This window comes from Protopterus annectens, chromosome 14.part0, assembly GCF_019279795.1.
Source record: "Protopterus annectens isolate FY-2018-M chromosome 14.part0, PAN1.0, whole genome shotgun sequence".
Classification (NCBI taxonomy): Eukaryota; Metazoa; Chordata; order Ceratodontiformes; family Protopteridae; genus Protopterus; species Protopterus annectens.
This window is the reverse complement of record NC_056748.1, coordinates 548,276,549-548,302,358: the sequence shown is the minus strand read 5'-3', so window position 1 is coordinate 548,302,358 and position 25,810 is coordinate 548,276,549. Positions and strand designations below refer to the sequence as shown.

General features: G+C 38.7%; 1 protein-coding gene across 1 annotated transcript in view; it reads left to right on the top strand.

The window, feature by feature from the left end:
* GAS7 (growth arrest specific 7) overlaps nt 1–25,810 on the top strand; it is a 2,864,621-nt gene that overhangs the window by 992,665 nt on the left and 1,846,146 nt on the right. The window contains exon 2 of the mRNA XM_044056293.1: nt 11,793–11,910. Within this exon, the coding sequence (XP_043912228.1) occupies nt 11,793–11,910 (118 nt within the window). The remainder of the gene's footprint in view (nt 1–11,792; nt 11,911–25,810) is intronic.

Below are 25,810 nucleotides of genomic sequence, written 5' to 3'. Positions count from 1 at the left end.
AGGATCATACATGGGATACATTAGTTCATGATGTCAGTGTCTTCACTGGGAGGAATTGCACAGCAATGCAATGTGAAGGATAAGGTGAGCATTGTAGAAGTCACATACCATAGCAGTGGAAAAGACTTTAGCTAGTGTGGGGGGGGGTCATCTCCTACTGCAACCCTCACAGATGTATGGAAATCAAAAAGCAATGCTTATCTTGCCACTAAACATGGACATGGTTTTGGGGAGTGGCTAGATGCCATGTATCTCACATAAAGACCAGCCAGTTTAGTAGAAATGCTACATGCATTACACATGACTCTGCCTAAACAGACAACAAGGAGTACTCACTGACCACTGCCTGTGTGTTCTGTAAGTACTCCATGTGCTCATACTTAGAGGGCTGTCAGAATAGGTACCTACTCAATAAATGGCAACACACAACCAACTATACCTTGTGTGAACACCACAGGACATCACTGTTTGTTGGGTGGTCAGTGTTAATCTGATATTTCATGCCTTATGTATGCATAAGATGGATGACTGCTGCAGTGACAGCTATGCAGGATAGGCCAGGACAGTAGGCTGAAATTTGTCTCTTGAATAGGATCTGATGTTGCTGCTGATGCAAAAATCAATTCACATTCCTAGGACACATTGCATTATTGCTCATTGTGATGGCCATGCTCCCATTACACAGGCTAACACTGTGCTGGCCACAGTGCAGGATACAGTGTATGGCTGTCTCCTGTGAGTGAAAGTTTTGCCACTACTATCTGTGGAAATGTGGCAGCTTACCATTGTACAACATCTGGTATGCAGATACCAACTGTTTGGACAGTCACTCATAGTGGTGACCACTGTCACAGCTGGCCTCAGTTATGCAGATAGCTCTAAGCATCAATGAGCAGATGTGCAGAGATGTAGTCTGGGCCCAGTCCATTTCTGCACACATTGATCTGGAGATGAGTGGTGCGGTGCATTGTTTCCAGGATGATGTAACTCAGAGCTTGTATGAGACAACAGAGTCTTGGAATAATGCTACAATGGTGACATAAAGCCTGTGATAGCACACATTGCATCTATGGCCATATTCATGCATTGGTGCCATCATTAGCTTCCTATATTTTAGTTTTTCCATAGTTGGAGAAGTGTGCAAATATGTGGTGGTGACATGGGATATCCATCACAGGAAACAGTCTGCATCTGCCAGGGTTGAGGTATCATCATACCCCACCAGCCACCAGGTGTGGTCACACTGCAGAGCCACAGGGTGGAGACCACATGGGGGTACCTTGTGCACACCCCATACAGATTGTGTTTTAATAATGCTGTCATGTCTATGTCCTCCAAGGTTATCTAGGCCAGCTGTGCCCATCGATCTCAGGGGGTCAAACTACTAGGATTCATAGTGATGCTGACATTATCCATTATTGCAGTGTATACACTGCAAAATTGCAGTTGCTTTGCATTTAGAAGAAAAAGCAATTATGGCAGTAGAACAAAAGGGAAATAAAAGAAAGTCCTATAGAAGGATCATTTGTTGTTAAATAAAGTTATTGTGGAGAACTGTAAAAAGGGGAAGAATCTAAGTATAGCATGGACTGACTTCAAAAAAGCATTTTATAGTATCCCACATTCATGGATAAAAGAGTCCTTAAAAATATATAAGATATGCCTTGGATTGACTACATTACAGTAACCGTGGAATAATGGCAGACCACTTTATAATTAAGCCATAATAAAGGACAGATTATTATCCCAGGGATACAAATTCAAAAGGGGATATTCTATATATTTTTTTAATTTTTATTTTACATTTGTTAACCAGGGGTGTCTGAGCCAAATAGGCCCTTTTTCAGCAGAGGCCCGGGGAGAAAAGCTCCACAAAGAAAAATTACAGATACATTTAATTATTTAGACATGATCAGTATACACACAAATTACAAAAGACATGTTTTTATGGTGGTATGCGGCACATCAACAGTTACAGTGGAGTGAACAAATAAAAATATATTAATTTAAAAATAAAAGTAATTAATAGATTTGTGGTGTACAGCTGAAATTTGGAACATAGGTAGAATACGTACATAGTACACAGGTACAGTACATACATTGTAGATTAGCCAGTGTTTGTAAGTAAGGTTGAAAAACTATTATTAAGTACTCTAGATTTAGTATGTATACCTTATCCGCTTTCACTAGCCTGGGGAGCAATCATGGCACTGCCAACTTTGCTTGAGATGTTGTCTGATGAGGTCTTTAAAGGAGGCTTTGGATGATGTGTTTTGAATGCTAGTGGGGACAGAGTTCCATTTTTTAGCCACTGAACTACTATATAGTGCATCTCCAAAGCTATTGTAGCTGTTGGTGACTTCTAGTAGTAGTTTGCTTGATGATCTAAGAGGCCTTTTGGCTGAGTGATGTTGTACTAGGTTTTTGAGGGCAGGACACTTATTGGGGAGGTAATAGATAGAATGACAGAGGCAGAGCTGATTGTAGGTTAGGAGGTTGGGAAGTTCAAGCCAGTGGAGCTGTCTCAAAGCAGTACAGTGATTAGTTCTATATGAGTGATTTGCAGCAAAGTGGGCAATTCTGTTATAGCAGGCTTCCATTTTACTTAGTTCAGTTTTGTTGAGATTAGTCAGAATGGGAGATGCATAGAGTCGGGTGGATAGAAGTTGTGAGCGAACAATGGCTGATTTTGTGTTGTTGGCAAGAAATGGTTTGGTACGGTAGAGTGATCCCAGTTTGACATGTACTTTTTTAATAGTTAAGTTGAGATGACTGTCAAATTTTAGGTGGGAGTCTATGGTTATTCCCAATAGCTTAGCCTGTGCCACTGGAGCGGTTGGAGTAGCATTTGTGGAGTAGATAGTGAATTGACTGTTATCAGTGTTTTTTTTAGAACTGGTTATAATCATAAGCTGAGTTTTCTTTGGATTGAGGATAAGTTGGGCTTTGGTAAGGCAGTTTTCAACGTCAGAGAATGCTAGTTGAGTTGTTTGCAGGAGGGTGGTAATGTTCAGTGCAGCACAGATTAAGGTAGTGTAATCTGCATTCTGAATGATAGATGCATGCTGTGTGGAGATATGGAGGTCATTTGTGAAGACTGTGAATAGTAGTGGTCCTAAGATAGAACCCTGTGGGACTCCTATAGTTATGGGCAGCTGAGGAGAGAGAATTTTCCCATTTCACAGCTTGGTATCTGTCAGTTAAGTAGCTTTGGAACCAGGTAAGAGTGGAATTTGATAGGTGATATTAGTTTAGTTTGTTTAGCAGGATTTGGTGTGAGAATGTGTCAAATGCTTTGGACATATCCAAAAAAAAGAGTTGACACCTGTAGGCCCTCATTTTTGAGACAGTTTACTGTCTGTGAAGCAGAGGAGGGCTGTAGTGGTACTATGGGCAGGTCTGAAACCATGCTGAGTAGGTGACAGGATGTTGCTGTCTAGGGGATAGTTAAGCATCTGGGTATGGATGCATTTTTCTAGGATTTTGGCCAGGGGGGAGAGTAAAGCAATGGGTCTGTAGTTATTAAGTTCAGTGGAGGTCCCACCTTTATGTATGGGTGTAACATAGGATATTTTCCAGAGTTTGGGCACATAGTTTTCAACAATTGATCTGTTTATGAGAGTGGAGACTGGGATAGCAATAGTATCTGCTGTGAGTTTCAAGAAATAGCTGGGGAGTAGGTCGGCTGCTGTTGATGAGGTTTTTAGTTTGGAGAGCATGCTTTTGATTGAAGTGGTGGAAACTGTTTTGAGGGTAAAGCTTGTATTAGTGTTATTTGTGTTGGGGGCGATAGTGAGGTTGGAACTGTCCTGTGATACTAAGGATAAAATAGAGTTCACAAAGTGGGAGTTGAATTGTGTTTCGATGGGAACTTTAGTGTCAGGGGTGGTTGGTTTGGGGGTAGCCTTTTGGGTGGATTTTAGTAGCTGGTTTACATTTTTCCAAAATTTTGGGGGGTTGTGTTGGTATTTAGTTTGTAATGTTGTGTAGTAGGATTTTTTGTCCAGCCTAATGCATTTTTTTGCACAGTTGCGCAGTTCTTGGTACATAGTTAGGCTTTGTGTTTCTTTGTTTTTTTGATAGTAAAGCCAGGCAGTGTCTCTGGACTTGAGGATTTGTTTGGTTTCTTTACTGAACCAGGGGTTTGTAGAAGTTCTAACCTTGATTTTGCGCAATGGAGCGACAGTGTCTAGGTGTTGTAGAAATGTTTTTTTTGAAATATGCTACAGCCTGGTCAAGTGGGAGGGTTTTTAGGGGGGTCCAGCCACAGTTACAGAGTAAAGTGTTGAGGACCTCAGGAGAGAATTTTTTTTGTGTTTCCAGTAGATATATAGTTAGTGGTTTTGCATATGCTTGTTCTACTATGTATAAAGTATATTATGTTGTGGTCACTTAAGGTATCTGGAAGACTGCCTATGTGAGGGTACAATGTGGGGTTGTTAGTTAGGACTCAGTCAAGGATGGATTCCCTTTTAGATTTTTTATCACATCTAGTTGGAATTTGGACTAGCTGCTGGTAGCCATGGAGATTTATTAGATTACTTGGTGGTTCTGATATACAGGTGAACCAATCTAGGTTGAATTCCCCCAGAATAAGGGTTTCTTGTGAGTATGTGGAAGAACACCAGGATAAGAAGTCTTCAAGGCTAGCAGGTGTGTTACCAGGTGGAATATAGATCTCAATTGTGGTGATGACCGTTTTAGGGTGAAGTTGAAGTTGTAAGATAAGTATGTCCCAATTATTGGGGAAGGGGTAAGAGTTTGGTAATTGACGTAGTTAAGTTGGACTTATACAGTAAGGCAGTTCCACCCCCTTTACGAAGTGGTCTGTCTTGACTAATGCTATTGTAGCCAGTAGGGAGAACTTCTGAGTTAGCTATGTTTTTATTTAGCCAGGTTTCTGTTGACGCAACTATGTCTGGGGAGTAGTGTGCTATTGTGGCCTGGAGTTCAGGTATTTTATTTTTAATACTTCTAATATTAATATTTAGCATTAAAAGATGGTTGGTTTTGCTGCTGTTGTTGATTTGCCCAGGGATGAAGAAAGTGGGGGTGTTATGCTCAGACATTTGTGTTGGAGCAGTTTGTGTTGGACAGGATGGATTTGGGCCTGGGTTGGGGTGGATATCCCCACTTATGGTGAGCCTGGTGTTAAAATGGTGATACAGATGTTGGAGTTTGATGAGGAGTGTGAGAAAGTATTACGTTTTTTTGGAGTAGGAATGAGAGCATATGTGTTTAGTTCTGAACTGGTCCATTATGTAGTTCTTTAACAATTGTGGGCAGATATTATTATAATGTGTGGTGTCTGTATATGAGAGTGCATAATGTAGTGTTGTGCTACTAAGTTTAGGGATATTGCTAGAGTGATAACTTGTGGTGTTGTAAAGAATTATGAGAAGACAGACTAGACTTAGTTGTGTGATAGTCATGGTTATAAAGTTTAAGTTGGTTCTAGGTGGGGGGTCTGTACAGGAATTATAGGGTTGCACTATATGTGGATGGGGAAGTAGTGTGGGTGATGTAAAAATGCATGGTGGGAATGAGAGTGATTGGGAGTATTTTGTGTGGAGCAAGTTGGTGTGGTATAATGTGAGATGACTTGAGGAGCTGTGATTGGTGGAGGTGATGGGAGGGTGAGCTGTGGGTGTGGCTTTGATTACTATAAATGTAGAGGTATTGGGGGCGGGAGAGAATAGGGGGCAGGGGAGCGGAGAGAGCCTGAGCATTAGCGAGGGCGAACGGAGTGGGGCAGAACCCACCAAGACAAGAGAAAAAAGCAAGTATTACTTTACAAATCTGAACACTTTAAACAAATTCCTGAGGTCTAATGGCTTACCAGCAAGCAGAATGTAATTGCTGAAGAGCACTTGTGTCCTGGTGGGAGACTAGAAATTTAAAGATGGCTCCATGCTCAGCAGGATTCTAGTATAGACTTAGTATTGGGGGAGGGAGATAGCACAATGGGTGTAAACCAGGTGGAATGCAAAGAAACCAGAGAGGCAATCAATGGAAATCAGTGAAGGCCTCAGAGGGGGCAAGTAATAATTCAAGCTACCAGTAAAGTGAAGGAGAGAAGAGACAGCAAAGTTTATTACAGATGGGAGTGTGTCTTCACATTGACTTGCTGATTAGTAACCAGTTTGTGCACAGATTAGAGTAGGGAGATACATTAGCAATGAAGGGGAATGTATAGAGATGCAAATAAACAGGTGGGCCTCCAAGTGACACAAACTAAGGCAGAAAGCACTGAGAGGGCTGCTTGATGGTTAATTTAGTCACAGGGATCTGAATTAAATGTATACTGTCTATTGGACAGTTAGGATTACAGTACTAGCTTGGGGGGGGGCAAGCTGAGAACTACTAAGAAATATTGCTAATGTAATAGTTTCACTCTCATAAAACATACATGTAGAATGCCTGGGTGGACTGACCCTGCTCTTGAGGCTCAAAATGCATATCCTTGTTTAGTTTGCAGTACTGATTCCTTCTTATACTGTATAGTGGTAGCCGCAGACTGCAGATTTGCTTGAGTGTGCTCTTGTTCTTGAGGCTCTAGTTCTAGGGTGACTCTGTCACCGTTGCTATTCTGCCTTGCCATTAATCCATTAAGATGTTTACTTAACAGCTTAGGCTATGGCTATAATTTGGCTTCTAGAAAACAACAGTCTAATGACTTCTCATCTTCTCTTTGTCGATGATTTAAAACTGTATAGCTCATCAGATGAGGAACTGAAAGCACAGCTACAAGTTGTCAAAACTTTTTCAGATGATATTAGAATGTCATTTGGTCTTGATAAATGTGTAAAAGCAACCTTTAAAGCAGGAAAACTGCAACACCAGGAAAACATCAGCTTGGGACAAGAATGTGATATAAAAGAACTTGAGCAAGAGGGAGTGTGTAAATATTTGGGAGTTGATGAAGGATCAATAATAAAACATGAACAAATGCAAATAAAACTCAGTAAGGAATACTTAAATTAATCCTGAGAACAGCATTGACATCTAGGAACAAGATCCAAGCTATAAATCAGTTTGCTCTTCCTGTCCTAACTTACAGTTTTGGAGTGATTGACTAGTCCCAAAAGTGTTAGATAAATTAGATATTAAAACAAGAAGGATGCTGCATGCTCACCAAATGATTTCTAAAAATCAGTGTATACCAAGATTATATATTCTCCATTCCGAAGGTGGGATGGGCCTCCTTGAAACTGATTACATGTATAGATCTGCAATCGTGGGACTCCACACATGTCTACTGACCTCGCAAGATCCAAATGTAGTGAAACTTTTGAAATATGAGGAGAATAAATCAAAGATGACTTCTGTGCTTAATTTAGCAGAAACATATCAATGTCAAGCAGGAACAGAAATCAAACCAGAAGTAGATAAAAACCAGTCAGCAACTGAATGTGCCAAAAAAAGAAAGAATATAAGGTGAAGAACCAGATGAGAAGGCAAGAAATGTGTAAAAAACATAAATATAGTTGCAAGTATAGAAAACTTCTGGAAGAACCTCATGTTGATCAGGAATGAATGCAGGAATGGTTAAGGAGAGGTGAATTCAAACCAAGAAATGAAAGGTTAATATTGGCAGCCCAAGATAGTGGGCTATGTACACTCTGGTTTACAAAGTCCATTGAACATGTGAGAGAAACAGACAAATGTTGCGACACACTAATGGCAGACGGACTGTATACTGGAAGGCATAATAATGTGGCGAGACTGTTGCATTGGGGATTGTGCAGACATTATGGTAATGAAGTGGCTGAAAAACAGTGGAAACATGAGTCACAAAACATCATAGAAAATGTTGAAGTTTATATCACATGGGATCACCCATTACCAACAGTCCATAAGATAGATGCTAGAAAACTGGATATAGTGGTCCAAGAAAAGAAGACAAAAGTAGCATTAATCATTGAAATTGCCACACCCAGTGACTACAGTGTCTTGCATAGAGAGAGACAAAAATTCATAAAATATCAGCATCTGCAGGCAGAAATGAGAGCATTGTGGAAGAAAGATTCCCAGACAGTTCCAATAGTAGTAGGAGCAACGGGTTTTATAAAAAAATAATTTGCAATCGTATTTGGATGTTACCAATACATGTAACTCCATATGAACTGCAGAAGGAGTCATTACTGGGCACATTGTGGGTGCTGTGAAGAGCACTACTGGCAGACATCAAAGATTGAAACAATACTAATTTCATGAACTTTAATCATACTTTGACTTAGGAATGGGGTCCATTCCTGTCATGGTATTAGAAACTCAAAAGACTTGGAGAAATTAAAAAGACAGAATTGTATACTGGCTTCCCCTTCCAGTTAATAGAGAAAGTCAGCAATGACATGGATATCCTTCACAATGGCCCACATTTCTAGCTCCAAGCACCAGTAGTCCCAGCGCTGTGACCTTCAGTACTGTTCTACCTTTGTGGTATATGTTGAAATGCGCACTGAGACTTGACCACACACTACCTCAGGTAGCCTGTAGAGAACACTGTGTGGATGATGTTGTTTTGTCTGACATAACACTGCCACTGTATATGCCAAGGGCCATACTGGCACTAAATGTTACTTTTTTTGCCTGCCCTGGCATATGCTTTGCATAATGATGCCTGGAGCTGTGTGTTGTGGAAAAATGACTAAATGTCCATTGCTATCAATATTACTTCTGTGGATGTTGAACTGGTGCTTGTGATGGACTGTGCTATTATTGGTGGGGAGGGTACTGGTAATGATGGCTGGACCATTTGCTTCCTTAACATCATATTGTGGTACATGTAGCTTACTCTACATGGCAGATGGGCTGTTACAGAGATGTAATGCAGTGGCCTCCAGACATACCTAGCATGCCTAGATGGCAGAACCAGGATTTTCAGCAGACAAAGCACATGCTGCACCATATTCATGGTTAGGCCATGTGAAATGTTATGTTGATGTTCTGTTATGCTTTTTATGTTATATGAATATCATGAACCAGGGTGTACGGGTATCTTGCATCACCTACAACACATTAGATACATTGAAATAGAGAAATGGATGAGTTTCACGTGTATATGTACTTAATGTGATTTTCAATGTGTGGGTACACCTGTTTGTCTGCACTTTTGCACTAGATGTCATTATAGGATGCCTGTTTGTAAGAAGCTATGATACATAATACCTTGTCTGGTATATGTGAAATCATGGGCAGTGCTAAGGAATTGTGCAGACACATGGGTTGTGGTTCCCTGTGCATTGCTGTCTACCCACACTAGCATATCAGAATCATGGGAAGTGCTAGGGAATTGTGTAGACACATGGGTTGTCATTCCCTGTGCATTGCACACTACCCACAGTAGCATATAAGAATCGTGGGCAGTGCTAGGGAATTGTGCAGACACATGGGTTGTGGTTCCCTGTGCATTGCACACTACCCACAGTAGCATTTGAGAATTGTGGACAGCGCTAGGGAATTGTGCAGACATATTGGTTGTGGTTCCCTTTGCATTGCACACTACCCACAGTAGCATAGCTAGAGAAAGGCAGAACTGATGATGCACTGGGTGCAGACTGGTAGAGGTTGCAGTCATCATCTCAGAAGATTAGCTTATTGGGTACAAGTGCAATCTGGGGATTACCCAGGATACCAGCTAACAAAGCTATGTATGTCTGTGTTATCTGACAAATGATGGAATGGTTACCCTTCCTATGTAAGTATCATTATTTGTGTACATCAAGTTGGACTGTTATTGCCACATGGATGCAGTGTACAGCTCCCAGTACTTTCGGGAGGTGAGCCATATCATAAAACCCATGCATGGTAGTGCCTGTCTCCTTCCATGTTAGGAAGGCATATTTGGCTGTCCACATATTGCACAGTTTATAAAGGAACATCTTTTTCATTTTACATGCTGATGCCTATGATGAGACACCCAGTGTGTCCCCACTTTATCTCAGAAAGGTGATAGATTAACAGCTGCAATAAAGCAGTACAGTACAGTACCTGTTGGTCTGTTAGCTGGTACAGTGTAACTTTTTGGTTATACCACATTTGCTGGCAGTGTTGATATGTGATACCTCTGAGTGATAGCTTTAACTAAGTAAATGCTGCCATAGAATAGCTACTTCTGCAGTTTTACCCTTGCTGTGGTACAAATTTTAGCACACTTCTTGCCTATATACTCAGACACAGTCATCTGCATCACTTTGTGCCTGTTAACTTGTTAGTAATGATTTGCAACCTGCTTTCCCAAAAGTTCATTTCATGCCATTATGCAGCAGGCGGACTGTTTTTTTCTTTTGCATATCTTTATACAGTTAGCATGTCCTTTCTCTGTGCCTTTTAGCACATTGTTGTGTAAGTCTATGTGGAAGTCTGTGTGGTTCTGACAAGTACCTCCAATCAATGCGCTCTGAATTGCACACTTTGACTACGAACAATGGCCTGTGTGTTTCTGTGTGTGTGTGTGTGTGTGTGTGTGTGTGTGTGTGTGTGTGTGTGTGTGTGTGTGTGTGTGTGTGTGTGTGTGTGTGTGTGTGTGTGTGTCCATGTGCTAGCACATGTGCAGTAAGGAGTGTAGCATGCTATGTTACTCTGTAGTTCACTGTGTCTGTTTCAGGCTGCAAGATTGCCATATTGTACCATATTAGCTGTGACACGCTTTATATGTGTGAGCACCTGCAGTGATTAATTTTCTGATCCTGCATATTTGATAGTGAATACAATTTTTTTTAAGTAGTTATATCCTGGTGATGTTTCATTGTAGGAGTAGTTAAGTGGTTAGATAACAGAATAAGTAATATTTAAATGAAGGCACATGTGTTTATTAAAATGTATATGGATCTCAGTGGAATAAATTATGTGTTGAACTGATATGTATAGATTGATTAAATATATAGAAACTTGGTGGTAAAATGGTTCTTTGGAAAACAAACTCTCCAGCTTGTGATAATTGTTGTTGGGATGTTTGTTCTCCCAAGTGGTGATTGGAACTGATGATGAGACCCTCAGATTAAACTTGTTTTGTGAAGGATAGTGCATATGCAGGTAGCACATTTTTAACATAAGCGCATCATCTGTGGAGAACATGCTTTAAGCAGCTTGTATAATGAACAATGAAGAGAAACAGTATTAAGTCAGAACATATGTGCAATTTATTTTCATAGTTGTATTTTTGTTAATCTGGCAGTCTTCCAATGACTGTAGGATCTTTATAAGTGTAAGGCACAGAGAAAGGGGCTTGGTGAGGGTCACAGAGTACGTATGTGGGTGCTGATGGTACTCGAGCCTAGCTGTCTAGTGTAGCAGCCCATCTCCTTAATAATGCTCTAGAGTCTCTTCATGCACATGTATTCTAGCTGTTAGTGCGCCACTAGAAGAGGAAAGATGCTGTTAATGCAATAATTAAAATATTAAGTTAATGAACACTTTCATCTGCTTGCCTTAACGTGTAAGGAGCATAATTTAAAAGTAGCATCCGAGCTGCTTTCCAGAACCATCCGTTGATGACTCTTAGAGAACCTGTGATTTTTTGTCATGCAAGCAGAACTGACATATGCTTCAAGCCATCTGGCTTTTCCTGCAGTCTTGGGTATATGTATGTCTCACTTGTGTGTGTTTCCTTCGCTTCAGTGCATCTTATCATTTTATCAGCTACAGCACATTTCTTCATATTGGACATCAGTAACTGATGCTAAGTTTAAATGTTATAGTTAATCGTTAAGCGTGTGCATGTGCATGAATACTGAGTTTCAGTTTACAAAAGAAGGTGATTGTAATGACATTTTTATATGTTTTGACAGAAACCTGGAACTACAAGCCCAATATCAGGAGATGATAGCTCCTCTCTTCTTCCACAGGGCTGGCACTGCTATATGTCAGAACAAGGCAGAAGATACTACGTCAACTCAGTCACCGATGGTGAGTACTCACTGAACATGTATTCCCAAATGTATCAAAACTGTCTACAGTTAATCTCTCTAAAGCTAACCACGTGGTAGCAAAACTGTTAAATAATACCACTGTGAAACAGTTTTACCACTTATAGAAAGCACATTGGAACTGTACTTATTTTTTATACCTGGTGGTAAAATGCGCAACTGATTGATTTGATGTAATTGTGTCTTAACTTCAAAATGTACACTGCATCTTGTTTCATTCTGTAGCAGGTAGTAGTAGAGATATGCAAAAGGCAGTAGTAGAAAGTTCTTGAAGAAAGCTTCTGCTGCTCATGAGTTGTGAGTTTTTAACAATTGAAAACTGGAAGTTGCATTGAGGAAAGGGTAATCTGCTTATCAAATGATAGGTCTGAGAATGAATGGAGGAAGTCATATCACATGTTTCCATTTACTTATTTATTATTTAAATTTAAGTGGGATAGGACTAATTCATCAGGACCTATTTCAGGTTCACCCTGGGAAACATAACAAAGAGGTAATTATCAACAAATTAATAAAATGTAGCGGCTTGAAAGCATACTAAACATACAACAAATTTAATTCAAACATACAGCATTTCATAAAAAGGAGGTAAAAAAACTAACTACAGGTAAGTGAATATAATAAAACAGTTTGTAAGCAAACAACATAACAAATTGGATGCATACAGAATGACATTCTGATTTCAAAAAGGCTGAGCAAGTAAAACATTTGTTAATTATAGAATACAGGGGTGACATTATGTAACAGTGAGAATGGAGTGCTGTCTATATTGGAGAAGGCAGGTTATTTACACCAGGATTGAGGAGATTTGATAAATTAATTTGTGGAGATATAGTTCCAGTTTCCTTTGAGAGTATGAAGAGTTTTACTTCACTGAATCTGAATCTGGAGGTTAATATCTTGCTGTAGAACAAAGTTTCTGTCAAGAATAGTAGAAGTTAAGATGGATACTGAAAATGCAAGAGGAATGGGGTATACAGAAATAGCAAAGAACTATAGAGGAATGTTTTTAACTACAGGCAAGAAGGATATGTTGCTACCACATGGAGTAGTAGTAAGAGTTATCAGCTGCAGAAAGTACTGTCCAAGAAACTGAGCTGCGTGGCATAGGTAGGGCAGTACGTTTGCTTCTTTGGTTTTTGATGCATTTACATAATGAAGTATTCTGCAAATTAAATTCATTTAATTTGAACAAGAATAATAGAACATGTTTCATTTGCTATTTCTGTCTTTATTTATGTGGTTTGTTGATTGATTTGTTTGATAAATGAAGGAGTGCTGTTCATCCATGAGCTGGAACAGATGCAGAGAGAAGACATGCAGGTGAAATAAATATAATAAAAATTACAATAATCTTCTCAGATCAGCTGAACCTACAGAAATTAACATGTTACAGTGATAGAAGGCAAAGTTATCAGAGAAACAAACTGCTGTTTCTATTTTTCTGATAAAGCTAACACATCATATGAGGTAAGAAATGCATGCCAGTGAAGCGGGACCTCAGGCTGAACTACATTCTACTAGTATGATATTTTTAGAACAGCACAGTGAGTTGTTTACAGTGACCTTTAGTACCTAATATAGCATTTGATTTTATTAACACATACCTATGCTCATACAGACAAAATTGGTCTTGGTGTGTGCCATTGTGTAGTGTACTGCCTCACAAACAGTAACAGAAATGCACTACATATTTGCTCTTTGCACAGAAGTGGGCACAGTTTATGCTTTTGTATGCATTATGTATCATGAATCATGTTGTTTTTAATGCCTTATTCCCTCCTGTTTGCCCTCTGATTGTTTAATTTGCCCCTGTTGTCTTCAGTTTTGGAGTGGTTTGGATGGACGGTGCTCTTACTTAGTGATGCCAAGCCATGTTCTGCAAGGATTACAGTGTGATCAATATGGCTGTGTCCATGTGAAGGAACACAGAATAGGGTGCGGTGCATGTTAATATGTTGCAAAGGTAGAAGGTAAGGGGACTGTGGTCTGTAGGGGAAAGCATGTCATTTCCTTAGATTTCTTTTTTTTTATTATGTGAAATTAATGTTTATTTCTTTTTATTATATCACATATACAAAGTTTAACATTTCACAGCAGGGAAGGAAAATTCTTCTTCTTCAGTCCCCGGTAAGTCTTAACTATGAAGGTTCCACCTTCGTACAGATTACAGATTAACATTCCTATTTGCAAACACTTCCAGTTTAGCAGGTGAAAGTGTAAACATCTGTGCCCTTTTAGTAGGAAAGATGATTGTCAATATTGCACTTGTGGTAGTAGCGGAAGTGTATTTCTGTTGTTAGCTGCGTGTAGATGTGCAAAAAATACTGAGAGGGGTAGCCCAAAGATGAGTACTTCTGGATGAGAACATTAATTTTTTTTTTTTTTGCATTCATTATTTACTGTTTGAATATTGAACTTGGGATTCTTATTGTTCTGCAATGTGCTTTGGTTGCATTTTACTTGTTTTTGCAGGTTTTCTACATTTAGAAAGCTAATGTGGATGAGGTTGTAACTTAAGCACATTTGCGTGCACTGCAACTTTTTGATTACTGTTTCTCACTGAAAATCACAGCACCAGAGTTTCTGTTAGTGCAATAGTAGGTCCTGAAACTTTTGGAGATTTTCACTTATCTCTGTGATTATATAGATTGATGATGATGATCATGATTTTATAGTAAATAAGGGTGTCAGTCTGCAAGGACAGTTGTAATTGCTTTTTCTCCCATCTGGTTTAGTTTTAGACCAGTTTGTTTCCACTTACTCCAGCATCGCAACAATGTATCTATTTGCAAGTAACTATGCTTCTTCCATTCAGTGTCTTTAATTTTCCTGGCTATATTTGAATTTTCCTGATGAGTGAACTCAAGCCTTTGTTATCTCTGAGTTGTTGTTGTTTGTCTTTTGGCTTTTCCCGGTTAGGGTTCGTCACAGTGGAGCTCCGGTCCGCTAATGATCGGCAGTTGTTTTTTTTTTTTATGGTGTTGAGTTGCCAGCCTGACGCCCAACCTTCAACGAAAGCACGCCCATTCAACGCATGTCTTTCGAACGCCCACTCGACCGTGGGGAGGGCATGCAGACTCCACACAGAAGGCACTCCCAACCCAAGCCGAGAATTGAATGGTTGAACTTTTTGCTGTGAGACAACAATGCTACCGCTGCACCACTGTGGAAGTACTCCTTTGTTATTTCTGAGTAATGTGCTTAAATCAAGCAGTCCAACTGCGCTTTGTTTTGGTTGATGAACAAACTTGTGGGCAGTATGTGTGTATGTATTTATGTTTGTGTGAGAGTTCATTGGATGACATTTGGAAGCCTGATTATAAATCATCAATAAACAAAAGTAGTATATTGTTCAGGAAAATTTGCCAGCAGTGTTTGGGAGGTTTTTTTAACACCTGGGTTTAGGAGAACTTTTAACAGTTTTAATGGATCCTCTTTCAGTTATTTTGGAACTGCTTGGCTGTTACAGTCCCTTGTTATTTATGGGTTATCTTCCTATTGTGTATTTATGGGCAGGTTTTGAGTCACCTGAGTACTGTATGACTGAATGAACTTACTATTAATTGTTTGTCATTTAGGAGCAGTGGTGATGTTTGAAGATGTTAAGGCAATGAACTTATTTCTGAAGAAAGATTTGTTTTTCATGGCTTGAGAACAGCGTCTGTACATTATTGTCATTTGTTTTCCTTTAGCAAGGAGAATGTTAATCAAACTCCTTGGACATTTATGCACTGAAATTCTGCTGAAGAATGATCCCTAATGGGCAAGGTTTTGTTTTCTTTAATCTGTAACTCATTTTTATCTAAATTATCTTATTTTTGATAGTGCAATTTATTTTTGTACTGCGTTGATAGGTCAATTGCACCAATAGCATTTCACTTTTTTACTAATTATGTTTACACTTTGTCTCAAGTTCAGTGTATAACAGTGCTTAGGAATTAAGCACTAAAATAAATTTGAAGATGAACTTTGAACCTAAGCATGAGTGTTTGTGTGCAGCAGCTTGAGAGGAAATAACATATACATTTTATAGCTGCTAAGGTTAATTATTATGTTCTTATGCTCTACTGTGCTGTTATAATTGAAGCGTTTTGTATATGCATTAGAGCAGAGAAATACCGGAATGATATGTTCTGTCAGTGTTACTAATTTAATGACAGTGACAAAGTGTAACAATATTTTCCTGTGTCATGAGTTTTGTTGCATCCCAAAGTGGAACTCAAATTAAGGCTCTTTTACTAATATCTGCTTTTGTGCTGTGGTGTTAATTGTGGTAAGAGTTGTGTTATATATGTGCTCACGTGGTTCGTGGTGCAGTGAAGTACTACATGTCATTTGTGGCATAACTAGTGGTCAAAGTGCTTTTCCCTTAATGATGCTCTGCTGCTAATCTCCTGGTTATCCTCAAGTACAGTGGAATTTGTTGATGTGGTTTTCCTTTCCCTGTAGCTAATGCTGTGACTGCACAATATGATGCAATATTTTGTTGCTGCACCTTGCAAAAGTAGGGCTACCACTACTGACTCTTCAGATTTTCATTTTTGAATTTATTTTTGTTATTTGGTCTTCTGTCTTGAAAGAATATTTTGAGACATAATTTGAGTGCAACACTGATATGTTGTTGTAGGTAATATCCTAACTGTAATAGTGATACAGTGATGCTGTGTTTGTATAACTTGTTACCTAGTTAAGCTATAAAAGTGTAAGACTGTCATCGGTGTGTAGTGCTGTGTTACAGGGCTGTATTATGCTGTGCCATCTTGTGTCTTCACATACATCCTGGGTGGATATGCCCAATAACTATGAAGTACGTATCATTTGCAGCATCACTACATTTTAGCTGTGACATTCTGCTATAGTTGTAGGCCTACCCTGCTCCAACTTGCATAAATTAAGCAAGAACAAGGATGCATATATAATATGGTCTGGAATTATAACCAAACCATAACTTTTGTAGTACCTGCTTAGATGGCAGGTCAGATTAATGCTAAAAATATCAAGGCTGTTGTTAAAAATATAGGCCTGTACCCTTGTACAAATGTACCCTTCTCTTTACAGCTTCCTAAACGTTAACTCTTGTTTAAAACCCTTAAGCATAAGAAAGGCAATCTTTGTGCATTTTTTTGTCAGATATGTCCCTGCATACAAGACTGCATTTATAATATAATTTTTTGGGAGTAGGTTGAATTGCTTTTTATTGATAATGTATTACATTCACATTTCCCTTTTAGTTTTCCCTTTTTAATTTTGGGAATTTTGACTGGCTTTCTTTGACATCCTTGTCATTTTTACATTAATTTTGGATTTTAGTTTCTTTCATTTTTAACTACAACCCACATCATGTGTCTCAGTTTGTTCCTATGGATACTGTAGTTCATAAGTCTGGCTTCAGTGCTCAGGTCCATAGACTGTGAAGCATCACTGATTCCTTTAGTTGTAGGTGAAATAACGTATGTTAGGAGACCTCCAAATACTTGCCATATTTTCATACTTAGCGATCCAGGACATCGACTGACAGATCATCGAGCAGACAATGTCAAATGTCCTGTGCAATGAACAGTCAAGATGTCAGCAGCAGAACATCAGGAATAGCCCAGATATTGGAAGAGGAACATTGTTTAAGCCATATTGAGAAACACAGAGGAAGCACTCTGCTAAACCACAGCAAGAAACACACTTCCTGACCACTAGTAGAAACACACAAAAAAAAAAAAAATTACACAACAAAGCAGGCAGCATCACAGAAGCTCTTCAGCAGTATGCAAAGTCACAGCCTGAAAAGTAGAAAGTCAGGAAGCACAAAGTTAAAGTGTTGTTTCAGCTGTTTCAGCTGTTTCAGCATTGCAATCATTTTATCAAATGGCTCCATTTAGTAGCAAAATGAAAAAAACAAAACAAAAACGGCAGAGCTTTGCAGGACTCAAACTGGTAATCCAGGCTTCTTCATTCTGCTGCAGGATGTCCTATACCAATGTGCAGCTCACCACCATCCCCTGCAAACAACACACTTAACCTACATGTTTGCCAGCTCTCAGGCACCACCTGGTTATCTATTACTAGGTTACTGTCGATGTTCCTCTGCTAATATCTGGGCTGTTGGGGATGTTCTGATGCTGATGTCTTGACTGTTCATTGCAAAGGATGTTCAGCATGGTCTGCTCAACAATCTGTAGGTTGATGTTGGGACTCAATCAGAACTTAGGAAGCCTTCACATTTCTAATCATTTGCATTGCTTTATTTTTATAGTTTACCCATTTAAATAATTCTGTTTTCAACATCTGTTAGTGCAATAAAACAGATATGATCTTGTGAATGTATTATAATAACATTCAGCATTAATTATACAACTTGGTCTTCTTGGACTGTTAACTCATTTGAAATCACATCTGCAGAATGTTATTCTGGGATCTTTTTCTGACTTTAACAAATTACTTTGTTCAGTGATACATTTTTGAAGTACTTTTAATTCACTTTTAACTCATTTTTTACTCATTTTCAGATTTCAGTTATTTTTTAATTTGCTGGAAAATGTCTTGGCTACTTTCTTACTTTTGCAAAAGTTACTTACATATCCTTTCTGCCTCATAAATTACTGTGTATATCTTCATGGTTTCAGTGTGTTTCATCATACATTCATTACACTGAACATTTAGTTAGGAAGATTGTTTTATCAAACTGCCAATTCATCGCAGGATGCCAGCAATTATTTTGTGGAATCATTATGCAGTGGAGAGAGGGATTTTGCCTTTTCTCCACTGTTTTGTCTTCTTAGAATTGGTATACATAATTAGCAGAGAGTGTTCAAGCCTCATCTCCCATAATGGGGGGGGGGGGGGCTTGCCCACCTGCAGAAAACAGTGTTTCTTTTTTCACTGACTGAGTTTAGACCATTTGTGGTCAATGTAGTATATGCCAGTTGAGTGAGCCGGTGATGGAGTGACATATAATCATTTTAGCAATCTTCCTTGGAATAACACATATGGTCATTGTTTGTGTTTTTACTATTTATTGTAATCACTCGATTCTTTTTTGCCTATGCAAAGAGAAATACATGAAGATGGGCTCAATGTGCCAAATACAGTTATTTTTGAGTGTCAAGTTACTTCCTTCAGATGTGTTGCATCTCAAAGGTAGTTTATTAAAGGTATTTGGTGGAAGTGTGTTCCTAACCAAAACTGTTTTCAACATTTTGTATTTTTTAAATTTTCTTTATTTGCTTTGATGAATTTGTTTTCGACAGATTTGCATTTGTTTAATTGTACCAAATCCCTTCTACCACTGGCAATATAATTGTGGTTGTTCGGTATAACACAACATCCTCTGCCTCTGCCAGTGCAGAAGTTGTACCATTGTTTGCATTATTCTGTTCAGTATAAATGTGCATTTGAAAATCACTTGTAAGGTGTGCATCACTGCATCATCATTGTTATAGGAAATAAGTGTTCTCTGCAAAAGTAACAAATCAATTTGTAAACAGTGTGTTTGTGAATTTAATGTTATTTTTAGTAGTGGTACTTCTATAAGTTATAACCTGGCTAATATTCTTCGTTGTATGTCCCAGCGTTTTTTCATTTTTTCCCACTTAATTGAATTATGGCATAAATGCCATATGTGTAAAACACCAAACACTAATCTGTCTAGAATTTGTTCGGCAGTGCATTTATAAATTGACCTTACAACATTCTACCTACACTACATGTTAAGTGCATTTTTTTACATCATTGTTTAATCTCTGTGCATAAGTAAATCTTACTTTTTATCATTTATTCTTTTTAATTCTCCTCCTGGTTTGCACATTCTTCAGACTCTTCAGAAGTGTACACCTTTTTACGACAGTCTCCTAGCTTTTCCTATTATACTTAACCGGTGCCTGCCAGGAAACCATGGTTGCTTTACAGCAATCAAGCTGGCCAAATTTTATTATCTTAAAAAGTAACCATAAGATATTTCCATCAACCAGAGTTATTCTGAAAGAACATTAAAATGTTTCTAGGTAACTCCCATGCTCTGATCTCCATTCAGTTCACAAATATCACACATAGATATAATTGTTTAGAGCTTTACGTCTTTTTTTTTTGGTACATTTTCCTTTAATTTTTTGTGGGAATTTTAACTGCCATATTGGAAGAGAGATGTTTAAATTTCCATTGACCTTTTTCTCTTGGCCTCATTACAGATTGGGAGATTCAACGACTTCATATACTTTCATGGCGATACTCACACTAGAATAGATTATTGCTGCTTTTTATCCACCTTTTCTTATTTAATTTTTTCCTCTTCCCTTTTAAATTTCTCTGACCATAAGGCACTCTTATTTACCTTTGGCCCATCCTTTTCCCCACCTAGAGGCAGGGCAGTGCCCTGATACACAGCCCCTTGGGTGACCTCCTCTGCTTGGCAGGAGGTCATTACGGAATTATGGTCTGATCACCTTTCAATGAGTTCTCTTTACCCCTCCTACTCTCCCTGGTGGATGACATTTAATGCTAAGTATATCGCATGATACAGGTGGATCAGTAACTTATTTTACCCCCACTTACAGAAATCTTCCTGTTCGGCATATACAGACTTTAGATCTTCAGTGGCCATTAATGATGGGCAAGCCGGTACTCACTTGAGGGAACTCTAAGACTGTAATGTCATTGGAATTTGTACAGTGTTATGGAATCTAGCACATTCATTAAGGGAAAGGGTGAGCAATTTCTCTCATATATTGAAACGGAAATGCTCAGAAAGGAATCTTATATTGATAGTCTGCTATGAGGGGATGGAGTGGAGTCTCATTACAAAGCTGGCATTGTGAATGATTACCTAACTTCCTTATATGCTGAGAAGGTAGAAGAGTAGACCATCTGGCCCATTCCTCCTATGTCAGCTTCTTTTCGAGCCGCCATTAATGCCCCCATTACTTTGCAAGAGGTCAGTATGGCCATTTTCTTGCTGTCAACTAAGGATAGTGTTCTTGTTGTGGATGGACTGAATTACTATTTCTTCTTCTCCCTTTCTGAGGATCAGCTATCCTGCCAAGTTCTGTTACCCAATAGTTACATACTGGCTTTGAGCACATGGACTTCCTGAGAGTAGCTTTAAAGTGTATATGGAAGAAGGGAGATCACCACGTACTCTCTAATTGATGCCCCATCTCCCTCTGCAACTCAGACTACAAAATTTTCAGTAAAGTGTTACAACGTCATCTATTTTACATATGTTTTTTCTCTTAAATCCTGGGATGTATGGCATTTCAAGGAAACCCTTAACTGACGTATTATTACTTTTAAAATCCATTTTTTGTTAGGTTTCCACTTCGCCAACTTCTTTGATTATATCATTTGATTTAACTAAGGCATTTGATAATGTAGGACATAAAACTTTATTTGGTATCTTAAAAGCATTTGGGTTAGGCCCTTTGTTTACTAACTGCATCTCTTCTATCTATTCCTCATCTACAATTCTTCCTGTCAATGGTTGGACTTGCTCCATTATTCTTATGAGGAATGGTATTCAACAGGGATGTCCCCGTTGCAGTTACTTTTTTACCCTTGTCATTAGAGCTATTTTTTGTAAAGTTCAAGCACAATTATATTTACCCCCTAATTAATTTTTATGTGCAGGGATCTTAGTTCCACATTTTTTCTGCTATGCAAGTAATTTGACACTTATAGCCAAATGTCTTTTTGTTTTAACCAAGCTGTTGCATTTCTTTAACGTTGCCTTTTCCCTAGTCGGCCTTTCCCTTAACCTTTCCAAGTCGAAAGGCTATGCCCCTACTGCTGTCCAATCAGTTCAAGGAAGTGACTTCTCTAGCCATGGTATTATCATTTTTGGGGTCCCCTTTGGTACTTCATCTTTTGTGACTAATGAATGTGAGGTTGTCCTTACAAAGGACTGTAACCGTTTATCTTTTTGGTACACTTTTTAACTTTCTTTTACAAAAGAAGGTTTACTTATTAATTTTTTTAAGTCTTTGAGCTATGTTTTTTCAGTTTATTTTTTTCCTCTTGCATAAACTTCTAGATTAATGACACCTGTTTCCTGCTGTTTCTGGGAACAGTCCTCAATCATGTGAAATGAGGAATCCTATTCTTGCCACCTCAAAAAGGAGTTTTTTCACTAATACACCATGTATTATTTCTTCATACTATGTTCCTGTTTCCTGTCTTGCAACATTTAAGGTCAGTTGACCTCTCCCTTTTAGGATGCCTTTTACCAGCCATTACGGGATGGTTTTGGCTGGCTTGTATGGCTGGTAGGAGAAGTTGCTCACCAGAGTTTACTTAGTACTCTGAAATCCTTCTTTTAAACTTTCTCTTGTCTCTGGTCCCAACAAAGCCCTTAGCCCTCTGAGAAACTGTGTGCTTGCCATGTAAGTCATTGCATTGAAATGTCTTGTTCAGTTATTTCTTAGTAAGCCATCGTATACACAAGTTATAAGTAAGAACGCTTAGAGAAGAACTTATTTCAAAATACTTGGTTTATAGCCCCTCTGTAAAAACATATTATTTGTTGTCTTCATTTCTTTATCCAAAGTACTTACTTCACTACACAATCTAGAGACATGGACCAACTCACCATAGGGTAAAGCCTCTAACACATGAGGAGGGTGGCAACTTGAAGCATGCAGATACTGATTACCGTCCACAAACTTTCTATGTATATTGGATGAAATATTCCCCTTTTCTGTACCTTCCAAAATAAGTTCCAAATATACCACCCTGTTGCCCTTCTGGAGTCCATCAAATGCCAAACCAAAGGGATTCCTATGTATATCTGACGAAAATTTGTCTACTTGTTCTATACCACCTTCACAAATAAAAATCAAATCATCAATATAACGAAAATAAAATTGCACATGCCTTTTCATAAAGTTTTTTTTCCATAAAGCTTTTTTTTTCCTCAAACCAAAGTAGCCCACACAAAAATCGACAAAAGTTCTGGACCACCATCAACAACCTACTCCACCCAGGTAACCCCACTACTCCCAACCCCTTTCCAAACAACACTGGTTCTGAAACTGCCTCCCTTCTTAACAACTATTTCATAGAAACTATTCAAAACCTCACACTTAATACACAAAACAGTACATCTCTCTCAACACCTACACTATCCCATAACAAAACACTCCCCAGTGCTTTTTCTTTCCAACCAGTCTCAGTTATTACAATTAAATCTCTCCTTAACAAACTTAAACCCTGCTCACTCTCAGCAGACCAACTACCCCCTCATTTCCTAGAAATAGCTGCACAATCCATCACCTACCCCATTTCTATTCTTATTAATCATTCCATCTCAGAAGCCCTGGTCCTTGACATTTGGAAATCCTTCTATACTATCCCTCTTCACAAAGGCAGCAACTCTACAGATCCTTCTAACTTTAGAGTAATTGCTGTCCTGGCCTCCCTATCCAAAATCTTGTAAACAAGTTCCACAACAAACTGATAAATCCAAAAAGTGGAAAAAACAAACCTTGTTATGAAAGCACTTAAAGTGGATTTACTACATCAATAAATAAGTGGACTTTTAGCTGTCCTTTTGTTTTTGTCCACTTTGTGGACCTATCCAAAATCTTGGAAAAGTGTATCCATGTTTAGCTACTCGAACAACTTTTTGATAACAGTCTCCTCACTCCTACCCAACACATTTTTAGGCCCCACCGTAGCACTTCTACTACATTACTGTCATTTACCCAGATAATAGCTGAAGCCCCGTGACAATAACTTCCTCATCTCCAATCTTTTCCTCAATCTTTCAAAGGCCATTGATACTGTCTGTCATTCTAAACTTCTAACTAAACTCTCAGACCTACATCTCTCAACCTCCTCCATCAACTGGTTCTCTAGCTATCTCTCCAGCAGGCAGCAGTCTATCTACTGGCAAACTGTCCTCTCTCCTTTCCTCCCTGTTAATACTGGAGTTCCCCAAGGATCAATTCTGGGCCCCCTCCTGTTGATATATTCACTAATAAGCTTCACTCTGATACCAACCTCTCTACACTTGTACAGTACATTGATGACTTCACCCTCATTACCTTTGCCCACAACATTCCTGTTCTACTAGCTCTCACTCAGCAAACCTTTTCCTCTGTTGAAACCTGGCTGTCTGATAACCAACTCATATTATATCCAAAAAAAAACAAACTCCTCCTCTTCCTCCCTAAAACACTTGCCCAGCACAAAGCCTCTTTCTCTATATCCTCTCTCAACAACAGTAATAACTTGAACCCCATACTAAACTATTTGGAGTTATCATTGACGACGAATTAAAATTTGATATTCGTATTCAACAAAGTATAAAAAAGACCCACCAGAAACTTGGATTTCTCTTTTCTAATCAAAAATTTCTGTCACCCTCATCCAAACCCTCCCTCGCTCAGACTCTACTCCTACCCTGTCTCTGTCCTTGCTCATGTTCAAACATCTCTTATCACTAAACTAGAGCAAACTTATAAGAAAATTGCCAGATTTGCCACCAACATTCCTTACAAATCAAACCACTGTCTTGCCCTTACGTTAATCCAATGGCTAGAATTTTCCAAACAGCTGGTTATACCCCAGTTACATATTGTGCACGCTGTCCTATATGAACCCTCATCCTGTCCCTCCATCTCCAATTTAGTCTCCTTCTGTAACCCCCCTCGTCACCGCCATACTGCCAGTAAACACCTCCTTCAGTAATACAAACCCAACAAAAACATTGGTAAGACCCTTTACAAATGTCCAGTAGCCCATGTTTGCAACTCACTCCCTCTCAACATATGAAGCATTCAGCATAAACACCTGTCTAAGAAAGAACTTAAACCTTTTCTCCTGAAGACTTGGTCATGCCCTTGTCAAACCCCCAATTGAGCTTGTCTCCTCTCTTCTCATCTTATCTGCTTTTCCCTATCAAGTCTTTCCTCCCTCTTCTTGCACTAGCAAACTGCATTCATATTGTACTCTGTGATATTCTCTAAACCTTTTAATTATTTGGCCTATGCTATATACTGTTGTTCTCAATTTTTGGAAATTGACCTTGTTAACTGTTATTTTACCTGTGCATTGTACTGCTGTGTACATTTTTTTTTTACTTGTACTAGATTTCTGTGACCCTGCTTTAATATTTTGTAAATATCATAATTACTTGTATTATTTCTGGAGCTTTTCTCCACGGGTCACCACTGAAAATGGGCCCCTGGCCCAGCTGGACTAACCTGGTTAACAAATGTCAATAAATAAATAAATATAAGTTGATAGGGGCCAGACAAATAACATTGAGATGTACACACCATGATATTAAGATGTAAAATAGCTCAAACACCATTGCCAAACACACAACAGGAATGGTATACCTCTCTTCTTGAACTTTCCCATGCTGTAGATGGATACTCGAACTACTCCATCTGGAGATTACATGGGATGAGGTCAAGAAGACAACACAACACTAGTGTCACTTTCCTCATTGGAGAGATTTTTATGGAGATGCTTCCTAAACACATTACCCATTAGAGCTTTTCTAATATACCACCCCTTAGAACTAGGCATTTGTTTTAGACCTGATTTTCAGGGCTTAGAAGACTCAGTGCATATTTTCCTTGCTTGTAAAAGGGTGACTTGATTTTAGGCAGGTGTTCAATGACTTTTCCCATCCACACACCTTTCTCCAATCACTTTAGAAAAATGCTTGTATGGCAACTACAATTGTTTCTGGACCCTGCAGTGGCACGGCCAGATTTTGTTTTAGTTTCGGCTTTGTGATTACTATGGGCTGCACATTGCCTCAAAGACCTTTCCTGTTAGTTTTATGATAAAATAATTAAAGTTATGGCTACATCAAAAAGGATGGGGTGGCTGAATTAATGTTCTTGTCCATTTTGCCTTTTTTGTTATGAATGTATATTTAA